The 22,508-nt window shown below is 42.4% G+C and overlaps 1 protein-coding gene across 4 annotated transcripts in view; it reads left to right on the top strand.

Moving 5' to 3' along the window:
* The window catches only part of FZD6 (frizzled class receptor 6), a 40,736-nt gene extending 18,670 nt beyond the window's left edge, over positions 1-22,066 (top strand). For all 4 annotated transcript variants that reach the window (XM_075920246.1, XM_075920245.1, XM_006122396.4 and 1 more), the window contains 4 exons: positions 9,710-10,727; positions 13,336-13,484; positions 15,041-15,475; positions 16,713-22,066. In XM_075920246.1, coding sequence (XP_075776361.1) covers positions 9,710-10,727; positions 13,336-13,484; positions 15,041-15,475; positions 16,713-16,881 — 1,771 coding nt within the window. In that variant the 3' untranslated portion in view covers positions 16,882-22,066. The remainder of the gene's footprint in view (positions 1-9,709; positions 10,728-13,335; positions 13,485-15,040; positions 15,476-16,712) is intronic.
* The last annotated feature ends 442 nt before the right edge of the window (positions 22,067-22,508 follow it).

The following is a 22,508-nucleotide window of genomic DNA, read 5'->3' as shown; positions in this document are numbered from 1 at the left end:
GTATCGACCCTACGTTCTATCAGAGAGGACGAAGACTTCCTCGATAGAAGGCAGCGTTTAATCCTGCAGGCACAGCAGGCTGAAGAGCCACTCAGGGCAGTACAAGACAAGGAAGAAAACTAGCAGCATGTAACCTCCAGAAGGAGAAGGCCAACTCAGGTATCCCCCATTCTTGTAGAGGTAAGTAACCGCTTTCAGGCTCTCTCTACAGGCACTGTGGTGGAGTATGCTTTGGCAGGGACCTCTCGGGGAAGAAATCAGAAGGGAACACCATCTACCAAAAGGCATGGGATGCATAGTCCTAGAGATGGGAGTTCCACGACCACCCCGTCACCCTCCAAAAGAAGACAGGTGGTGGTGGTCGGGGACTTCCTGCTAAGAGAAACGGAGTCCTCCATCTGCCGTCCAGACCTGCAATCTCGAGAATTGTGTTGCTTACCGGGAGCTCACATTAAGGATGTGACCAAGAGTCTTCCGAAAGTGATTAAGCCTTCGGATCGCTACCCCTTCCCTGCTTCTCCATGTAGGAACTAACGATACGGCCAAGAATGACCTTGCGCGGGTCACAGCAGATTACGTAGCGCTGGGAAGAAGGATCAAGGAATTTGAAGTGCAAGTGGTGGTCTCATCCATCCTTCTGGTTGAAGGAAAAGGTCTGGATAGGGATTGTCGAATTGAGGACGTAAATGCGTGGTTGCGCAGGTGGTGTCGCAGAGAGGGCTTTGGTTTCTTCGACCATGTGACTCTGTTCCGGGCACAAGGATTTTTAGGAAGAGATGGTATCCACCTAACCAAGAGAGGAAAGAGCATCTTCGTGGGCAGGCTTGCAAACCTAGTGAGGAGGGCTTTAAACTAGGTTTGTTGGGGGATGGTGACCAAAGCCTTCAGGTAAGTGAGGAAGTCGGACATCAGGAAAAATCACAAGGCAGAACGAGTAATGAAGGAGGACCCCTGATTCGGATGGACAAGGCAGGGAGATCAACTGGTTATCTAAGGTGTTTGTACACCAATGTGAGAAGCCTGGGAAACAAACAGGAAGAATTAGAAGCCCTGGCCCAGTCGAAGAACTATGATTTGATTGGAATAGCGGAGACTTGGTGGGATGACTTGCATGACTGGAGCACTGTCATGGAAGGGTATAAACTGTTCAGGAAGAACAGGCGGGGGAGAAAAGGAGGAGGAGTTGTATTGTATGTAAGAGAGCAGTATGATTGCTCGGAGCTCCAGTACTTAGAGGGAGAAAAGACTGTTGAGAGTCTATGGGTTAAATTTAGAGGTGGAAGCAATAGGGGTGATGTTGTGGCTGGTGTCTGCTATAGACCGCTGAATCAGGTGGATGAGGTAGACGAAGCTTTCTTTGGACAACTGAGAGAAGCTTACAGATCACAGGCCCTGATTCTCATGGGTGACTTCAATCACCCTGACATCTGTTGGGAGACCAATACAGCAGTACACAGACAATCCAGGAAGCTTTTGGATAACTTCTTGGTACATGTGCTGAAGGAACTGACCCAGGGCCATGCGCAGCTTGACCTGCTGCTCCCAAACAGGGAGGAACTAGTAGGGGAAGTAGAGGTGGGTGATAACCTGGGAAGCAGTGATCATGAGATGATAGATTTCAGGATCCTGACCAAAAGAAGAAAGGAGAGTAGCAAAATACACACCCTGGACTTCAGAAGAGCAGACTTTGACTCCCTCAGAGAACTTATGGGCAGGATTTCCTGGGATGCTTACATGAAGGGGAAAGGAGTCCAGGAGAGCTGGCAGTATTTTAAAGAAGCCTTATTAAAGGCACAGGAAGAAATCATCCCGATGCGCAGCAAGAAAAGCAAATATGGTGGGTGACCACATTGGCTTACTGGAGACATCCATGGTGAGCTTAAACACAAAAAGGAAGCTTACAAGAAGTGGAAACTTGGACGGATAACTAGGAGGAGTATAAATATATTGCTCAAGAATGCAGGGGTATTATCAGAAAGGCAAAAGCACAATTGGAATTACAGTTAGCAAGGAATGTGAAGGATAACATGAAAGGTTTCTGCAGGCATGTTAGCAATAAGAGGGTGATCAGAGAGAGTGTGGGGCCCTTACTGGATGAGGGAGTAACCTAGGGTACGTCTAAACTACATGCCTCTGTCGGCAGAGGCATGTAGATTTGTTTTTTTGGCAAAGGCAAATGAAGCCGCGATTTAAATGATCGCGGCTTCATTTACATTTACATGGCTGCCGCGCTGAGCCGACAAACAGCTGATCAGCTGTTTGTCCGCTCAGCGCGCTAGTCTGGACGCTCCCCTGCCGACATCAAAGCCCTTTGTCGACAGCCCCGGTAAACCTCATCCCACAAGGAATAACGGGGCTGCCGACAAAGGGCTTTGATGTCGGCAGGAGAGCGTCCAGACTAGCGCGCTGAGCGGACAAACAGCTGATCAGCTGTTTGTCGGCTCAGCGCGGCAGCCATGTAAATGTAAATGAAGCCGCGAACATTTAAATCGTGGCTTCATTTGCCTTTGCCTATGTGTCTAATCTACATGCCTCTGACGACAGAGGCATGTAGTCTAGACACAGCCCTAGTGCCATGATGATGTGGGAAAAGCTGAAGCACTCAATGCTTTCTTTGCCTCTGTCTCCACGGACAAGGTCAGCTCCCAGTCAAATGCACTAGGCAACTAGGCAATGGGAAGGAGGTGGACAGCCCTTGGTGGGGGAAAAAACAAGTTAGGAACTATTTAGAAAAGCGAAACATACACAAGTCCATGGGCCTGGATTTAATGCATCCGAGGGTACTGAGGGAGTTGGCCAATGTAATTGCAGAGCCTTTGGCCGTTATCTTTGAAAACTCATGGAGATCGGGAGAGATCCCGGATGACTGGAAAAAAGCAAACGTAGTGCCCATCTTTTAAAAAGGGAAGAAGGACAATCCAGGGAACTACAGACCAGTCAGTCTTACCTCAGTCTCTGGAAAAAATATGGAGGGGATCCTCAAGGAATCCATTTTGAAACATTTGGAAGAGGGGAACGTGATCAGAAATAGCCAACATGGATTCATGAAGGACAAGTCGTGCCTGACAATCTGATTAGCTTCTATGATAAGGTAACTGGCTCTGTGGATATGGGAATGTCAGTGGATGTGCTATACCTTGACTTTAGCAAAGCTTTTGATACAGTCTCCCACAATATTCTTGCCAGCAAGTTAAAGGAGTATGGATTGGATAAATGGACTGTAAATTGCATAGAAAGCTGGCTAGACTGTCAGGCCCAAGGGGTAGTGATCAACGGCTCGATGTCAGGTTTGTGGTCGATTTCTAGCAGAGTGCCCCAAGGATCAGTTCTTGAACCAGTTTTGTTCAACATCTTTATTAATGACCTGGATCAGGGAATGGATTGCACCCTCAGCAAGTTTGCAGATGACACTAAGCTAAGGGGAGAGATAGATACGCTGGAGGGCAGGGATAGGGTCCAGAGTGATCTGGACAGATTAGAGGATTGGGCCAAAAGAAACCTGATGAGGTTCCACAAGGACAAGTGTAGAGTCCTGCATTTGGGACGGAAGAATCCCAAGTATTGTTACAGGCTGCGGACTGACTGGCTAAGTAGCAGTTCTGCAGAAAAGGACCTGGGGATTACAGTGGCTGAGAAGGTGGATGAGAGTCAATAGTGTGCCCTTGTAGCCAAGAAGGCTAATGCTATATTAGGAGGAGCATTGCCAGCAGATCCAGATAAGTGATTATTCCCCTTTATTTGGCTCTGGTGAGACCACATCTGGAATATTGTGTCCAGTTCTGGGCCCCCCACTATAGAAAGGATGTGGATGCATTGGAGAGGGTCCAGTGGAGGGCGACCAAAATGATTACTGGGCTGGAGCACATGACCTATGAGGAGAGACTGAGGGATTTGGGTTTGTTTATTCTGTAGAAGTGAGAGGGGATATGATAGCAGCCTTCAACTTCCTGTAGGGAGGTTCCAAAGAGGATGGAGAAACGCTGTTCTCAGTAGTGAGTGATGGATGGCAGAACAAGGAGCAATGGTCTCAAGTTAGTGGGGGAGGTCCAGGTTGGATATTAGGAAAACCTATTTCACTAGGAGGGTGGTGAAGCCCTGGAATGGGTTACCTAGGGAAATAGTGGAGTCTCCATCCCTATAGGTGTTTAAATCTTGGCTTGACAAAGCCCTGGCTGGGTTGATTTAGTTGGGATTGGTCCTGCCTTGGGCAGGGGACTGGACTTGATGACATCCTGAGGTCTCTTCCAGCTCTATGATTCTATAGACACTCCTGACTCCTTAGAGGTTTTCCTATTAGAACAAGGATAAAGGAATTTTGTAAGTTGGTAAGATAAGCTTGTACTGTAGTGCATGATGTTCCTGCTGTACGATGAAAAAAAATGTCAGTCTCTAGAATTCTCAGGCCAGCCTAACTTGTCCAGAAGAAGCTTTGTTAATAGTGATAATGCATGAGAAGCAAAGGGCCCAAGTTGAGTTTGTCCATTTAGTATTTGGGGAGGGGGGGGGGAGAAGTCTTTCTTATTTTAAACTGAGCACATTTGTTATGGAAATAACTTGAAAATCATTATCATGGAACTCCACATGCTTCTTAATAGGATTTCTCTCTTGTGGAATTTTTACACTAATTGGTGAGTAGTTGTATACATGAGTAGTGCCATTGTGAGCAATGTGCTCCAACTCAAGTAAAGATTGCACAGTCTAGCCATAGGATATTAAGTTCATGACCTGCTAATGCTGAAATAGTCATTATAAAACAGATACAGTTATTTTGGCCAAATTCTAACAAGCTTAACTTTAAAAAAAAAAAAAAAGTAAATAATTACAATTGTGTTCGACTTTTATACTAGCTGCTCTTTTTATTTTTCCTATCTTTTCAGTTAGATTATTTTGAGTAATGTATTATGAAGATCAAAGTTCTTCTCAGTTTTATGACAGGAAAAACTTACTCTAGTAGAGACAGTGAGTAGATAAGTTATTTAATGACTATTTGAACTAACCAACCAACCTACCAATGGAGGTGCTAAAGGTTCTTAACAGCCTCTTGTAACTATTTGAACTATCTACTCACTGTCTCCTTTTTTTTTTTTCTTTCCTCCCCTCACCTTTTTCCTTCTTCTCTCCCTCCCCTATTTATTCATGGATCTGGACTTATACTCTGGTCATCTGAAGAAGTGGGTTTTGCCCACAGAAGCTCATGATACCATCTTGTTTGTTAGTCTTTAAGGTACTTGTTGAGGGGCGCGGCGCCAATGCCCCCCCCAGGGGTGCGCAGGCCCCACCCCGCTCCGCTCTAAGCCCCAAAATCCCCGTCTAGCGTGCTCCCTATCACCATCCTACCCCACGTCTGGCAGGGTTGGTCTGTCTAAGCTTGCCCACTCCTGGGGGCGTTCTGGCCGGCGAGGAGAGGTCGGGGGGCTCGGGTCTGCCTTCACTCTGAGCCCCAACCCAGGGCCCTAAGGACTGGGGCTCTGCGCCCCAGTTCCAGTTGGTGGGGGGAGGGAACTTCCACCCAGCAACACACCAACCCCCAGGTTCCAACACCCTGCCCTGGGTCGCTTCCTACCTCCCCTGCCAAGTCGCCGGGACAGCCCTGTCCATGGGTCTCCGTAGGAACGGCCCAGGATGCCTCTGTCCTGCCTCCCGGCAGTGGTCTCCTCCCCCTCTTGTTGGCGGTGGTGCCTCATTTAAGCGTCCCACCGCCGCTACGACTCGTGCATCAGGGGCGGGAATGCCCCCCCCTCCTTTGCTGGTGCCGCCCCCGCCGAGGGGCGCCTGCGCCGTCCCGGGCCGCAACGGTTCGCCGGCTCCAAGGTCTCCCTGTCCTGCTGGGGCCGGGGATACCCAGCCAGCCCGCACCCCGGGCTCTGCCCCCGCCCGCGGCGGAGCAAGCCGCACAGGGCCGAAACCGGCACGGGACTGCTGCTGCTCCCCAGCACGCCAGGGACGTGCAGGGTGTGGGCGCGGGCACTGCCCCGTCACAGTACTACTAGACTATTTGTTATTTTTTAAGTTTTTCCTGTTACAGAGTAATTTGGCTACCCCTCTAAAGTTTTATGACAGATAGTCCTCACCATCTGACTGCATCTGTTGAACGTTTTCCCCTGTGGCAAAGTGCTATCAACTGATATGAAACCAAGCAGATCCATTAGTGATGGCAGATCGAATATTAAAAGATCATCCATCCAGGCTTATTGGAGGCACAGGCTATCCAATAAGTTTCTGGACTGCATTGGAGACAACTTTCTGTTTCAGAAGGTTGAAAAAGCTACCAGAGGAGAAGCTGTTCTGGATTTGGTTTTAACAAATAGGGAGGAACTAGTTGAGAACTTGAAAGTGGAAGACAGTATAGGGGACAGTGATCACGAAATAATAGAGTTCATGATCTTAAGGAAAGGTAGAAGGGAGACCACCACAATTGAGGTTATGGATTTCAGGAAGGCAGATTTTGATAAGCTCAGAGAACTTGTAGGTAAGGTCCCATGGGAAGCAAGACTGAAGGGAAAAACAACTGAGGAGAGTTGGAAGTATTTCAAAGGGACGTTGTTAAGGGCCCAAAAGCAAACAATTCCGCTGTGTAGGAAAGATAGAAAATATGGCAAAAGACCAGCTTGGCTTAACAAGGAGATCTTGCATGATCTCAAAATAAAAAAGGAGTCATATAAAAAATGGAAACTAGGACAACTAACAAAGGATGAATATAGGCAAGCAACACGGGAATGCAGGGGCAAGATTAGAAAGGCAAAGGCACAAAATGAGATCAAACTAGCTACAGGCATAAAGGGAAACAAGAAGACCTTTTATAAATACATTAAAAGCAAGAGGAAGACCAAGGACAGGGTAGGCCCACTGCTTAGCGAGGAGGGAGAAGCAGTAACAGGGAACTTGGAAATGGCGGAGATGCTCAATGACTTCTTTGTTTCGGTCTTCACCGAGAAGTCTGGAGGTGTGCCTAACGTAGTGAATACAAGCAGAGAGAGGGTAAGTTTAGAAGATAGGATACACAAAGAACAAGTTAAAAATCACTTAGGAAAGTTAGATGTCAGCAAGTCACCAGGTCCTGATGAAATGCATCCCAGGATACTCAAGGAGCTGATAGAGGAGGTATCTGAGCCTTTAGCTATGATCTTTGAAAAATCATGGCAGACAGGGGAGATTCCAGAAGACTGGAAAAGGGCAAATATTGTGCCCATCTATAAAAAGGGGAATAAGAACAACCCAGGAAATTATAGACCGGTCAGTTTAACGTCTGTCCCAGGGAAGATAATGGAGCAGGTAATTAAGGAAATCGTATGCAAACACTTGGAAAGTAATAAAGTGATAGGGAATAGCCAGCATGGGTTTGTGAAGAACAAGTCATGCCAAACTAATCTGATAGCTTTCTTTGAAAAGATAACGAGCCTTGTGGATAAGGGAGAAGCGGTGGATGTCATATACCTAGACTTTAGTAAGGCATTTGATACGGTCTCGCATGATATTCTTATTGATAAACTAGGCAAATATAACTTAGATAGGGCCACGATAAGGTGGGTGCATAATTGGCTGGATAACCGTAGTCAGAGAGTTGTTGTTAACGGTTCTAAATCCTGCTGGAAAGGGATAACAAGTGGAGTTCCTCAAGGGTCTGTTTTGGGACCCGTACTATTCAATATCTTCATCAATGATGTAGATATTGGGATAGAGAGTACTCTTATTAAGTTTGCAGATGATACCAAACTGGGTGGGGTTGCAACTTCTTTGGAGGATAGGGACATAATTCAAAATGACCTTAGCAAGTTAGAGAAATGGTCAGAGGTAAACAGGATGAGGTTTAATAAGGAGAAATGCAGAGTGCTCCACTTAGGAAGGAACAATCAGTTCCATACATACAAGATGGGAAGCGACTGTCTAGGAAGGAGCATGGCGGAAAGGGATCTAGGGGTCATAGTGGACCACAAGTTGAATATGAGTCAACAGTGTGATGCTGTTGCAAAAAAAGCAAATATGATTCTAGGTTGTATCAACAGGTGTGTTGTAAGCAAAACTCGTGAAGTCATTCTGCCGCTCTATTCTGCACTAGTTAGGCCTCAGCTGGAGTACTGTGTCCAGTTCTGGGCGCCACATTTCAAGAAAGATGTGGAGAAATTGGAAAGGGTACAGAGAAGAGCGACAAGAATGATTAAAGGTTTAGAGAACATGACCTATGAAGCCAGGCTTCATGAACTGGGCTTGTTTAGTTTGGAAAAAAGAAGATTAAGGGGGGACATGATAGCGGTTTTCAAATATCTAAAAGGGTGTCACAAGGAGGAAGGCGAAAATTTGTTCCTCTTGGTTTCTGAGGACAGGACAAGGAGTAATGGGCTTAAAGTGCAGCAGGGGAGGTTTAGATTGGACATTAGGAAAAAATTCCTAACTGTCAGGGTGGTCAAATATTGGAATAAATTGCCAAGGGAGGTGGTGGAATCTCCCTCTCTGGAGATATTTAAGAACAGGTTAGATAGACATCTGTCAGGGATGGTGTAGACGGAGCTTGATCCTGCCTTGAGGGCGGGGGGCTGGACTCGATGACCTCTCGAGGTCCCTTCCAGTCCTATTATTCTATGATTCTATGATTCTATGATCCATTTATAGTAATGAGCCTCTTCCTTTTTGAATGGATTTTACATGGCTCTTACTCTGGGACTTCCACAAAATGCTCTAAATTCCCACTGGCCTGAATGATTTAGCCCTTCTTTCATCTCATCATCTTGATGTCTTGATTTCAAATTAATTAGCACAGTAAGGGGCCTTACAGACTGAGAACAACAGGAGCAGGAAGAAGTGTGGAGACATTGGATACCCTGGGAAGAGAGCCTTTTGAGAGTAGGTGATTTGAAACACAATCAAACCACTATTGGCCAATTTTTAATTGCTGACAATGAAAGCAGTGATATTTCTAACTGTATATTCTAGATGTTCAACACTTTGTCATCTTTATGTGGTTTGAAGCTTGCATTATTTCTCAAACATTAATTTGTCAACGAGATATAAACATCTACAAATTAAATAATTTGTGTTCAGATGTTCTTCTAAACTTAAAGATTAAAGATTTTATTTAGCTACAGTAAAAGTTTTTGTAAATGAAACCTGACTTTGTTTTCATAAACTAAGTTTTGGAACATGTATAAAAATATATCACTTAGGGTATGTCTACACTACCCTCCTAATTCGAACTAGGAGGGTAATGTAGGCATACCGCACTTGCAAATGAAGCCCGGGATTTGAATTTCCCGGGCTTCATTTGCATAAACTGGGTGCCGCCATTTTTAAATCCCTGCTCGTTCGAACCCCGTGCCGCGCGGCTACACGCGGCACGGAGTAGCTAGTTCGGATTAGGCTTCCTAATCCGAACTACCGTTACTCCTCATTTCACGAGGAGTACAGCTAGTTCGGATTAGGAAGCCTAATCCGAACTAGCTACTCCGTGCCGCGTGTAGCCGCGCGGCACGGGGTTCGAACGAGCAGGGATTTAAAAATGGCGGCACCCAGTTTATGCAAATGAAGCCCGGGAAATTCAAATCCCGGGCTTCATTTGCAAGTGCGGTATGCCTACATTACCCTCCTAGTTCGAATTAGGAGGGTAGTGTAGACATACCCTCTGAAATGGCTTTTTCACACTTAGGAAGAATAGCAGTAAAATAAGGGTGACAGTGAAAGAGTATTAATGTACACTCACTTTTCTTAATCTGTGTAGACTGGAGGATTGTGATGAAACTGCTCCTGTCACTGCTGCCGTAACCACAAAGGTCCATGGAACACACAAGACCCCAAGGCAGGCTCGAAGGGATTATGGATTTTGGTGTCCACGGCATCTGCAAACCTCTAATGGACAAAGCTACAAATTTTTGGGAATTGATCACTGTGCACCCCCATGTCCCAATATGTATTTCAAAAATTATGAACTGGATGTTGCCAAAAGCTTCATTGGAATAGTTTCAATTTTTTGCCTTTGTGCTACTCTGTTCACATTCCTGACTTTTCTGATTGATGTTAAAAGGTTCAGGTACCCAGAGAGGCCAATAATATATTATTCAGTCTGTTACAGTATAGTATCTCTGATGTACTTCATTGGATTTTTGCTGGGAAATAGAAGTGCTTGTAACAAGGCAGATAAAAAGTTAGAAATTGGTGAAACAGTTGTTCTTGGCTCTCAAAACAAAGCCTGCACTGTCCTTTTTATGGTTTTGTATTTTTTTACTATGGCAGGAACTATATGGTGGGTGATTCTGACGATCACTTGGTTCTTAGCAGCTGGAAGAAAATGGAGCTGTGAAGCTATTGAACAAAAGGCAATGTGGTTCCATGCAGTTGCATGGGGCATACCTGGTTTTCTCACCATTATGCTTCTTGCCATGAACAAAGTTGAAGGGGACAATATCAGTGGAGTTTGCTTTGTTGGTCTCTATGACCTGGATGCATCTCGATACTTTGTCCTTCTGCCTTTGTGCTTTTGTGTTTTTGTTGGTCTCTCTCTCCTTTTAGCTGGAATTATTTCTTTAAATCATGTTCGGCAAGTCATACAGCATGATGGTAGAAACCAAGAGAAGCTAAAGAAGTTTATGATTCGAATTGGAGTCTTCAGTGGCTTATACCTGGTACCACTGGTGGCACTTCTTGGATGTTATGTTTATGAGCAGATGTATAGGAGAATCTGGGAGACCACATGGGTTTTTGACCATTGTGCTCAGTACCATATTCCCTGCCCTTATGAGGTAAGGAGTAATGTTTTGTATACTTCATAATGTAATGTTCACATTAAAAAGACTTACTGAGATTCACTGTGTAGCATTTAGTGGGTAAACCGTAAGCTAAGCTAAGCAAACCAACGAAGCACAACACAATATAATATTTACAGACCCATAAAACATTTAAATAAATAGGCTGAACCAGTATTTCTATTGAAATCTCCTGCTAATAAGGTTGGTAGCACCTGATACTTAAAATCATGTTAGAGTCATGAGTTAGAATTTTTAATTAAGTTATTTGGACTTAATCATAAAGAAACTGTTAATGAAGGAAACTTTTTACAGTAAACTTCCGATAATCCAGCACCTTTAGGACCCAGGGGGTGCCGGATTATCAGATATGCCGGAGTACTGGAAGGGGGGCTATGAAGGGTCTGGAGGGGCGGCGGGGAACTGCGCAGCATGGGAGAGGGCAGTGTTGCAGGACCAACCCGGCAGCACTCCAGCTGCTCTGCCCCCGGATTCCCCAAGTCAGCCGCTGGTCAGTTTCAGCAGTGGCTGATGGCCAGAGCAGCTGGGTGCTGCCGGGTTGGTCCCATAGCGCTGCCCCTCACCTGGAGTGCTCTGACCCAGGGCTTCCCCAAGTCCACCACTGCTGAAACTGACCAGCAGCGGACTTGGGGAAGCTGGGGGCAGAGCAGCTCCAATTGTCTGGCTGGCTAGAGCACTTCCAGGTTCCAAGTTGTTGCCGGACTATCAGGAGTGCTGGACCACTGGATGCCGGACAATTGGAGTTTTACTGTACATAATAGCCAGGGCTCGCTGAACCTCAGTGAGCCCTGCTCACCAGCCGCGCTGTCTGGCAATCTGTGCATGCGCAGATCGCCTGAACCCGGCTCTTTGGGGTTGCAATCTACTCGCCGTAGGCGAGTAGATTGTATTATTTGTCGAGCCCTGATAAAAGCTATTCATGAAAACTGCTCTTCCAAATTTTCAAATGCGTGCCTCAAGTTATTCTGTATTTCTGACAATAAAGCTGCCTTGAAATCGATACCTAATTATGGATTAAATTAGCCATTCAAATTAGAACACCTTAGTCAAAGCCAGATTTGATTAAAATAATTTTTGTCTTTTCTTAAATTGTACAAGTACAAAATACTGAGTTTTTTCACTCTTTATTTCTCACAACTTTGCATGTTTGCAAGCTGAATTTTGGTAATGTGAATTAAAGTATTAGAAATTTTAAAAATATGTATATTACTTGCTGAGATGTTCAAGTTCAAAATGTGATTTGAGATTAAAGTCTTTAAAAGGCTTTAATATGCATACTAACTTCACATAAATAGTACTCTCTATGGATTACATTTTGTTTCTAATACATTCACTTCTCTGTCATCTCAAATAATTTTTGGTCTATGCCTCCCTATATTTGAGCTGGTGTTTAAAAAGGAAATAACAGTAAAGAATTGTTAATTTTTCTTGTCAGATTATGAACTTAATTTGCCTTGCATCCCACCGTAAAAGTTTGTACTGCAACGAACTACCATAAAAACAAAGAAACACAACTTTCTTAGAACATTAGGGCTTCATCCTGCAAGTTTCTGAAGACCCTCTACTCTTATTGAAGTCAATGAGAATTAAGAGGATAGCCTTTCATAGGACTGGGCCCTTAATACTTATTTTTGCTCCCATTTAAAATCAATGGCAAAACATCCTCTGTCTTCAGTGGATACAGGAGATTTCAACTTAAATCTTTTCAATTTAAACCCTCCAAAATAAGGAAGATCAGCAAATTTGCCTTGCTGTGCTTAAATATAGCAGCACAAGTAAGAAATTAATCACATCATTCTCAAGGATTATTTAGAAACAGAACAAACATATGCAATCAAACAAATATTATCCCAAGAAATATTACAATTGGATCTGTTCCTTGTGTTGTACTTTGTTTTCCAGTGACAAAACCTATTAACTACAAGTGGCTTCACTTTTTACACTGATTATTTAAAAACAAAACAAAAACTTTATCTCAACAATTACGGGTTCCTAGCTAGAATGACTAGCACTTTGAAGTCCAGGATACAGAGACAAATGGATTAATCAAAATAACATTACATTTGGAGGATGGGAGAGGAACTTAAATAACCATTTAATGAATTAAATCTCAGCAACTGTCATCCCCTTTTACACACAAGTGGGTTAATTTTGCAGTAAACAGCAAAAAACAGTTGTATACTGTCCTGAAGCTCTCTCAAGAACCCAATTCATTCAATTAATCCTACTCTCCTCTCAACTCTCCATTATTTCCTCTGTATCCAGAGGAAGCTCCCAAATATACGAGTGGTGGAGAAACTGCTTAATGATACTGTTCTCCCCTTTAATTAATCTTTTTTTCCAGTTTTTAAAAAAATGCTCCCCTTCTGCATCACCAGCCATCAGCTACATCTCCGCAAGCAAAGATTAACAAGATCTGACTTGATTGTGAATGTTTTAGTTCATGCCATAGTGTACTTTTGAGTGCAGCAAAGCTGCTATAAAATAGAAAGACCTCAGTATGCTCTTGTACATGGTTTCTGTTCATTTTCTGCACTTTGTCAAAAGTGTGTGTGTGTCTTTATTACATTTTGTTATCTTCTAGGCAAAGACATTAGCTAGACCAGAAATATTTTTATTTCTGGTGAAGTACCTGATGACACTAATTGTTGGCATCTCTCCAGTCTTCTGGGTGGGAAGTAAAAAGACCTGTTCTGAATGGGCCAGTTTTTTCAACAGAAGTCGCAAGAGAGAGTAAGAGCAACTCTTTGTATGTGGTACTGATAAGTTTAAAAAAAGTATTGTATTTGTACATATGTTCCGTTAAATATATGTGAGGTAATATAGGCAAGTTTTTGCAGTTGGAGATAGGTAAAATGGAGTCAGTTCATGTATTATGACTACCTGATTGGGCCCTAAAATGTACTTCCCTGCTGACATGGTTCTTTTAATTGAGCAAAAGAAATGTTGTTGCTTTTTAACACTGACTAATATGGCTCTGACTTTCAGTCAAATCAGGAAAGACTGTTTGGCCTATCCAGTCAGACTGCTTTCATTTTGCAGGTCTGCTGCTTACATCATTTGCACTGATACTTTTACTGTATCATGCAGTGATAGTCCCTCTGCCACTGTTCTTGGTAGCTTACTCTGCTGCCCTAATTCTCTTACTATTTGTAATGTCCTGCCTTTCTTTTTCTTCTGTTGTTTCAGATCACTGTTTCTTCTGCACAAGAGTAATTCCATTCCTCTATTTAAATTTACCTAGAGTTCTCTTATGTGGGAGATACATAGACTATATCCTTTTTGATACAAGGAGACTATAAATTTAGGTCCCGTCCCTTGTAATTATGGTATCCTTTTCTCTTTCCTCTAATTCATTTTTCTTCAGGTTTCCTATATTCTTCCTAAACTGTGGATGTATTTTTAGAACTTTTATTTCCTTGAACTTGCCTAGCCAACATTACTTTGAGTTTCCTTTAGCTCCTTTTATTTAAAATCTGCATTCCTGGATGGTGAGCTTATAGCTTCCTTTCCACCTCCCTACTTTTCCATTTCCTGTGTAAGTCCTTCTTACATTTCAACTGTAAATTACTTTCAGCTAAGCGATTTAAAAAATGTTTTCCATTTTATACTACTTACCTTTTTTTCACTTTAATAAAGTTTGGTTTAAGAAAACGTAACTTGATGACATAGCTACCTATAAGCTGATCCTGCTCTTCTTTGTTACAAGGTTAGTCACATTCAAGTTGTTGGAACTATTTGCAAGAGTGAGGCATGTTTGATTTGGCTCTTCTGTTATAAAATTTAATTGCCTCATACACATAAATTACTTAGTAGCCACTTCTTCCACATTTCCGCCCAGTCATCAGAGGTTATCATTTCGTCAGTGTTGATTAGCATTAGAGCCATGTTTGTTACATTAGATCACCCCTTTGTTACTTCCGTAATATTTTGAAATAAGAAGCAATCTTCTGCTGTCTTTTACCCCGGGGATAAGTTTAAATTAAGATTTGCAACATCAGCTATTTTAATTGCATAGCTTAAGTCGAAGTATCTTAACTCGAATTTTGGTGCTGTCCACATCGCGGGAAGTCGAAGGGAGCATACTATCCCTTCGACTTCCCTTATTCGTCATAAAAGCAGGACTACCGGCATCAACGGGAGTGCCCTCTCAGTTCAAATTAGCATATCTTCACTAGACTCTCTAATTCGAACCCTGGAAGATCAGCTGCTTCGATCTTGTCTGTAGTGTAGACATGGCCTAAGTGATTTTTGATGAACTAGTCATATGCTTTTGTTTATTCTTTCAGTCCAATCAGTGAGAGCCGAAGAGTATTGCAAGAATCATGTGAATTTTTCTTGAAGCACAATTCTAAAGCTAAACATAAAAAGAAGCACTACAAATCCAGTTCACACAAACTGAAAGTTATTTCTAAGTCTATGGGGACTAGTACAGGTGCTACAACAAATCATGGAACTTCTGCAGTGGCTATTACTAATTACAATTACTTAAGTCAAGAGAATGTCACAGAAATAAAAACATCACGAGAAACATCTGAGAGAGAAATGGAGGAAGCTAGAACATCGACCCAAAAAGTGGAGGAGGAGAATATTGGTGGTGAACATGTGCTACAAATATCTATTTCTAAACTGGCTATGGAACAGCTGGAGAAGAGCAGCAAGACAGACAACATGTATGATATGATTAGCTTATCTGAGAGTATGAGAAGAATGGGTGAAGGAAGGTAAGATATTCTTATTTTTTATCTAATTTTGGACTTGAGTTTTCTGATGTGTACAAACTACCAATACAATGATATATTTTTGTATCCTTTTCTTTGAAAAAAGATTGTTCAGTAACTAAAAATAGTTGCAAAGAGAAAGCAATTCTTATAAACTACTTTCCACATGACCTTTCCAGCAGAGGTTTGAAGTAGTAGAGCTTTTGGCTCTTGGGATAGGATGTACCTTATGTTTAGGGCCCTGCTAATTTCACAGCCATGAAAAATGTATCATGGACTGTGAAGCCCTTCCCCTTGTATGATCTCTCCCATGCTGCTGGAAGCACCCTATCTAGTAGCTCCTAGCTGGAACCAAGTTGGGGAGAGACGGGACTTATCTTTCCCTTAAGTGGTCAGACTTGGGGGCTTATCAGACCCACCTTGGAGTGCCTCTCCCTGCTGCAGGACTCTCTGGACCTGCGCAGTAAGCCCCAGAGGTTCCTGCAACTGGAGGAAGCTTGTGGAGGTGAGTCCAACCTTCTCCCAAGAGTAACCATGTGGGGAAAGGCCAAGTCCTGTCTCTCTTCAGCCCAGCCGATGCTCACAGCTAGGAGGCCCCAGGTGGGATATTTCCAGCAGCAAATGGGAGATCAGATCTACCTCCAGCTCCATAAGCTGCCTGCTGCTGCAGGAAGCTCCGTGATTACTGCCTTCAGAAACCAACTCTGAAGGTAGCACAGTCGTAAGGGTAGCAATCCTATGACTCCCCTCCCTCTACAACAAGTTTGTGACCTGCCATAAAACTCTTTTGGGTCAGGACCCCCTTAGTTACAACACCATGGAATTTCAGATTTAAACATTTGAAAAGGTAAAATTTACCAAATTTTCAAATCCTGTGGCCGAGAAATTGACCAGAATGGACCATGAATTTAGTAGGGCTCTACTTATATTGCTGAACGGTAACCTGTAAGGCCAATAAAGGAACAGCACTGACAGACTGTGAAAAGTATTCTTGTCAAGCATTGGACAGGGAAATGGGTGGCTGATCATTAGTGGTGACCCTTTGAATTCAGGGACAGAAAGGCCTATTAAACAGCCAAGGAAAGAGTATTCAGAACTCTATTATTGTCTCTTTAAAAGAGTGTTGTTGATTCAATGTATATTATTATCATTTTGTTGCTAAATGAGTTTGTGTTAGTCTAAAATATCATATGGTTAGTAGTACTTCAGTGTGTTTTGTTTTTGTTTGTAATTTATATAGGGTGTCTCCTAAAAGCGATTTTACTGAAACTCAGCCATTGCAAGTCAGTAATTCTCAGCTACCCAATGTTTCACAACCAGACAGTACCAGAGACTCCATATCAATGCTTGTCCACTCAGCTTCAAATACTAGAAAAGATCAGGATTCTGGAAACAGTTTAAATCCATGAAAGATTAGAATTTCTACATGAATTATTTCAGTCTATGAAACTGTCGTGGGTTTGTATTACACTGGAAGTTAGTGATGCTATGTGCCTTATAAAAATACCAGATTCATATCCCTTGTTTTGCACTTAACCATTAAGCTGCATTGGGTTTAACCTCATAAGAGAATAATGGAAACTGAAGTTCTAATAGCACTCAACTGGACCAGTCACCAGCAATTTAAGAGAAAAAGAAATAGTTTTTTTTCTTTTCCCATACCTGAACATGCTGTTAAAATACATTAAAAATGTATCAAAGACCATTGTGTTATTTTGAAGCAAAAATATTTAATTTGTTTCATGGATGTCTTTCAATCTTCCTATTAACATTTATTTTTCTTTTTAAAGTAACTACATCTTAAACAGCTGCGTCATTTAGAATAATTAGAAATTGCACAAATCTATGGATGCATTTGATGTATATATGTACTAATTTTAGCATTGTATTATGGTAGTTTCTACACTGAATTTGAAAATGACTGACTGAAATTTTAATGATTTGTAGTTAAAATTAATCTTGTAAAATAGCTTATTTTTATAAGCTCAGAATTAAGAACTACTGTTTTGTTTATGTTGAACAAATCTCATAACTATGGTACTTCCTTCAAGTACCAGTAAGGTCAACAATATTGTGCTGATCAAATGACATCATTTCCTTCTGAGCAAATAGTTAGTATGGGATAACATAAGCACTAATATAGCCTCCACATTTAGGGCAAAATTGTGTCTGGGCACTCCACATATGAGAGAGGAAAGACACCTTTTACCCCAAAACAGACTGAGGTTACCCACAGAATAGCTCATCTTGGGCGCATCTAGATAGCGGCGCTATTTTGTCTTTTAAACAAGCCCATTATTTTGAAATAGTTTTCAAAATAATGGTCTTGCTTTTCCAATGTCCCTGTAAACCTCATTCCACAAGGATTGAGGGACATTTTGGAATTGTGGTTTATTTAGAAATTTGGCACCATGTAGACAGCACCATATTTCATAATAACATAAGCTATTTTGAGTGTATTTCAAAATAGAAGCTACACAATTTGCGTAGCTCTAATTGTGTAGCTTATTTCTAGCTAAGGGTGCAGTATAGTTGCAACTCTCTTCTCCCTCTCCCAGGTTTACTAAGGTACCTTTCAAGGTAAGCTACAAATTTATTAATCCAGGAGTGGGCAATAATTTTTGGATGGGGGGGGGGATTACTCCAAGAATTTGGAAAGTAGTCAAGGGCTGCACACTTCCATGATATTAATATAGGAAGTGCGGGGTCTGGGATGGAGGTTGGGTGCAGAAGGGAGCGAGTTTGGCTGAAGGAGGCAGTTGTGACCTGGAGCACTGGACTGAGGTATAGGGGTTTAGATTGTGACCTAGGGCAGAGAATTCGAGTATAGCAGGAGGTACAGGGATTTGGGTTGTGAGCTAGGGCAGGAGGGGATTATGATCTGGGACAGAGTTGAGGTGTCAGATCTGGGAGAGGTTATGGGTGCAGGAGGGGGGGCAGAGGATTTGGGTAAGTGGAGCCAGGGGGCAATGGCAGAGGGTTTGGGAAGGGAGGGGCTGGGGTGCAAGAGGTAGGATCTGGCCAGGAGACTTACCAGCCAGCAGCCCATTCCTGAATCAGCCTCCCTGCTAGTCAGTGTTCCCTCTAAGCTGTGTGATTAATCAGTCCCGCCCAGTTAGTCAGCTCCATGCATGGAACCCTGAGCCTCTGACTGGGCAGGGCTGATTAATCACCTGTGCTGCTGAGCAGAGGGAACAGTGGCTGCTTGCTCTGCCCCAGCACAGGCTGTAGCCATGTGTTCTGGAGCCCCTTGTGCTTCACTGCTGTCTGTTATTGAAACAGGCAGCTCCCACTGGCCAGTTTCTGGCCAGAAACAGGCCAATGAGGATTGTGCTGGGGGCGGGAGCAGCTCCTAAAACTTTCCTCCCTCCCCTCTGGACTCTGTTTTTAAAGAAAAACCGCCCCGTAGCCGTGTTTCTGAGTGGCGTGCGGGAAGGGTGCGAGAAATGAGGAGCCTACCAGGGACTCCCTACAGCATCTGTGGGCCAGATCTGGTGGCTTGGTGAGTCGGATCTGCCTCGCAGACTGAATTTTGCCCAGGCCTATATTAATATATTTCTGCAAGGTAAAAAGGAGCCCTGCCCTAGAGGAACTACTTGGGTTTAATTAGGAGTTCTCTTCAAGAGACTCCCTAGAACAGCTTAGACCTATAATCCCTGGGAGGACATGGATAGGGCCTTCAGTTGCAATTGATTGACACTCAGCAACTACATTTTCTAAAACAAAAGTATATTTTATTTACCATAAATTATATTACCTGTTACAATAATCTAAACATAAATCCCTTTTATTGGCACAGTCCTTGGGTATAGGCTAAAAGCATCTGAACTATGATAACATAGTTGTTAGAGCAATATTGAATGACTGCTTTGCATGTGATCAGTCCCTTGTAGTTTGCTGACAGCAGTCTCTATACCATAGATTTCATACATTAACCTAATACTCATGACACACTCATCTTTATTAATAACTCAAACACATGTATTCAAACAACATTACTATTGTTATTTTATAATATAGCTAGTAAACTTACTCTGTTGTTCTGTTGGCGCTTTTCCTTCTGAGGGGCAGAGGTTCCTTCTGTCACAGCTATACTGTTGCTGCTGGGGATGTGGCTGCTGCTATTGTTTTCTTGTTCTGCCACAAAACCCATAAACTACTTACAAGACAAACCTTTTATTCTAATAACTTTTCAACTCTACCTCATACCTCTTTCTTCCTCTGGAATCCTGCCTTTTATTGATTTCTGCCAGCTATCAGATGCTCATTCTATTGGCTACTTTTTCACTCTTTTCTTTATATAATCCAATCATAAGTGTTTGCTGAGTTATTGTTATTTACTACTTCTGATTATGGTTTATACTGAATATTATGGGCTGTTTACTTTTATGGTCTGTAACCGTTGTCCCATATTTATTCTGAACATGCTTAGGTGATCTTTTGCCTGCTTCTTTTTGGAGCATACTCTGTTTTTTTTACTTGGGTGCATGCCAATATTCCATATATACCAAACTATAAAAAATTACCTTACTCTTTCCGTGTGCATGAACACAATCCAATTCTATTTTCCTGCCAATTTAGTTAATCTTATCTAATTATTTTTCCTTATTTTCAGCTAATGGTGGCAAAATGATTCCTGAATTGTTGTGCTGAAAAAAAACAGAATAGAGTAGTTTAAAAATCTCTTGCTATCACTACACAAGGACTGAGATAAGGGAAACCAGGACTGGGAGAAATTAGTGTCAGCATCAGTGCAAAGAGATGGGGCTGAGAAGAGGCTGAGGTAGAACTGTGCCTGACTTGTTCACTGTTCTTTCCAAAAAGATGCAGCCTTGTGCATTCTGTACAAGAATTGTGCACGAGGTGCAGCTCCACTTCAGAAAGGATGCTTCCCTGAGGTTCTTCTGCGGTGGTGTTCCACTAACCTCCAGTGAGGAGGCACAACAAAGCTCTTAAGTACACAAGAACAGCACATTCTGAAGCACATTTTTCTAAAATCCAGTATGTTAAAGTTTCTCTGTGGAGAACTATGACCTTGAAGAAAAATAAACTCCTGGATATTAAAGTGCAAATTCATCTGATGAGGTTTTCACTTAAAACTAGGGTTGCCAGATGGTTTCAGAAAAAATACCGAAAAAAGCCAACACACCCAGCGTAGCCCTTTTAAGAAATGTGTGGTGAGGCTTTTTGGCCCTAACAGACTGCTGGCAGCCTCCCGCCATCTTGCCTCCTTGTGTGGGGCTGGACAGCTTGCCTGTGAACCCGATAAGCACTAGGGTTGCCAGGCTGCCTCCGTATTGAGCTGGACAACCCAGGATTTGCCTCCTGGCCAGGAAAAAATAAGAAAGTACCAGACATTTTAGGTGTCCGGTATTTTCTGAATTTTCTTTTTTTTTTTACTGGACAGGAGGCGAAAATACCAAAGTGTCCAGTTCAATACCAGGCACCTAGCAACCCTACTTAGAACAGGAAAGTAATGCATTTTCCACATGCCATAATTTTTACATGCTGTAATGGTCTGTCTGTATATACAGGAATGCTAGATTTTATTTAGATTTTTTTTTTTTTTGTTATTAGGGCCCAATTCCCCAGATCGTAATCTTTTTTATTGAAGGGTCAGTCCATTGTTTTCAGTGGAACATGTCATGTGAGTAATACCACTAGAATGGATAAAGGTTGCAGGACAGGTCCTTTGAGTGAAATTCTATCTCTAGTGAAGTCAATGGGGCTACGTCTACACTGGCCCCTTTTCCGGAAGGGGCATGTAAATTTCACTAGTCGTCGTAGGGAAATCCGCGGGGGATTTAAATATCCCCCGCGGCATTTAAATAAAAATGTCCGCCGCTTTTTTCCGGCTTTTAAAAAAGCCGGAAAAGAGCGTCTAGACTGGCCCCGATCCTCCGGAAAAAGTGCCTTTGAAGTAGGAATAAGACCCTCCGGACATTTTTATTTAAATGCCGCGGGGGATATTTAAATCCCCCGCGGATTTCCCTACGACGACTAGTGAAATTTACATGCCCCTTCCGGAAAAGGGGCCAGTGTAGACGTAGCCTGGGAGTTTTGCTGTTGAGTTCAGTGAAGCCACAATTTCACCTTCCATCTGTAACACTAACGTTGATGCATTATATAGGGATCTTCTGCATTTTGCCTTATTGGTAACAAGGGCTTTTAATGTGACACATGCACTTTGATCTGATAGTGATGCTATTACATTCCATTTTGAACAGCTATTTTGAGTGGTGGTTTGAACACTCAAGCAAATTCGCATACAAAAGAAAGGTCATATAAATACTGATTGAATAAGAATTTGTAGTTCTGATAAACCAAAGTTACTTGTTTTATCTACTGTATATTGAAATTTGAATATGTTTGTAGTATTATGTCTTCTGCATTTTATCATTTGTAATTTATTGCTTTAAATAAGCTGTTCATTTTTAGCGCACAATATTCTTGCTGCTGAAAAAGAACAAGAAAAGTCTGAAATATCCTCTGAAGCAATACTAAATATTCTTCTTTCTTTTAGTCGCCTGTTTGTAAACTGGAAACTTATATATTTGTTTTGTTAGTAATAAAATATTCTGTTGTACAATAGAAGCTTTTGGGTTGATTTTATTGTTAATACTTTGTTCTCATTCATTGGCTTTATTTCCCCTGTGGTCATAGTATTTCAGCACCTCACAGTCTCTAAAGTGTTTTTCCTTGGAACACTTCTGTGAGAGAATTCTTCCCTATTACTGTTTTGTAGATAGGGAAATGAGACCTAAAGAGAGAAAGTGATTTGCCAAAGTTAATTGTAAATCTGTGGCAAAGCAGATCTTATCCTAACCACTGGACCATTCTTCCTTTCTTTGGTTCTAATCAGAGGCCTCCTTTAGAGTACAGTAATTGTGGCCTTACATGGTGTCATTTTGATGTCAGTGCACAAGTGCATGTCAGTAGTTTGACTTGAGATGCTTTTAATATGCATTTAAAAAAAATTGAAAAAGGAATACAAGAGCACTAAAAAGTTGAGTAAGAATACCTGGGTTTGCATTAC

Source organism: Pelodiscus sinensis, chromosome 2 (assembly GCF_049634645.1).
Source record: "Pelodiscus sinensis isolate JC-2024 chromosome 2, ASM4963464v1, whole genome shotgun sequence".
In the NCBI taxonomy this organism is placed as follows: Eukaryota; Metazoa; Chordata; order Testudines; family Trionychidae; genus Pelodiscus; species Pelodiscus sinensis.
Note: the sequence above shows the minus strand (reverse complement) of the source record. Positions and strands in the feature narration are given on the sequence as shown.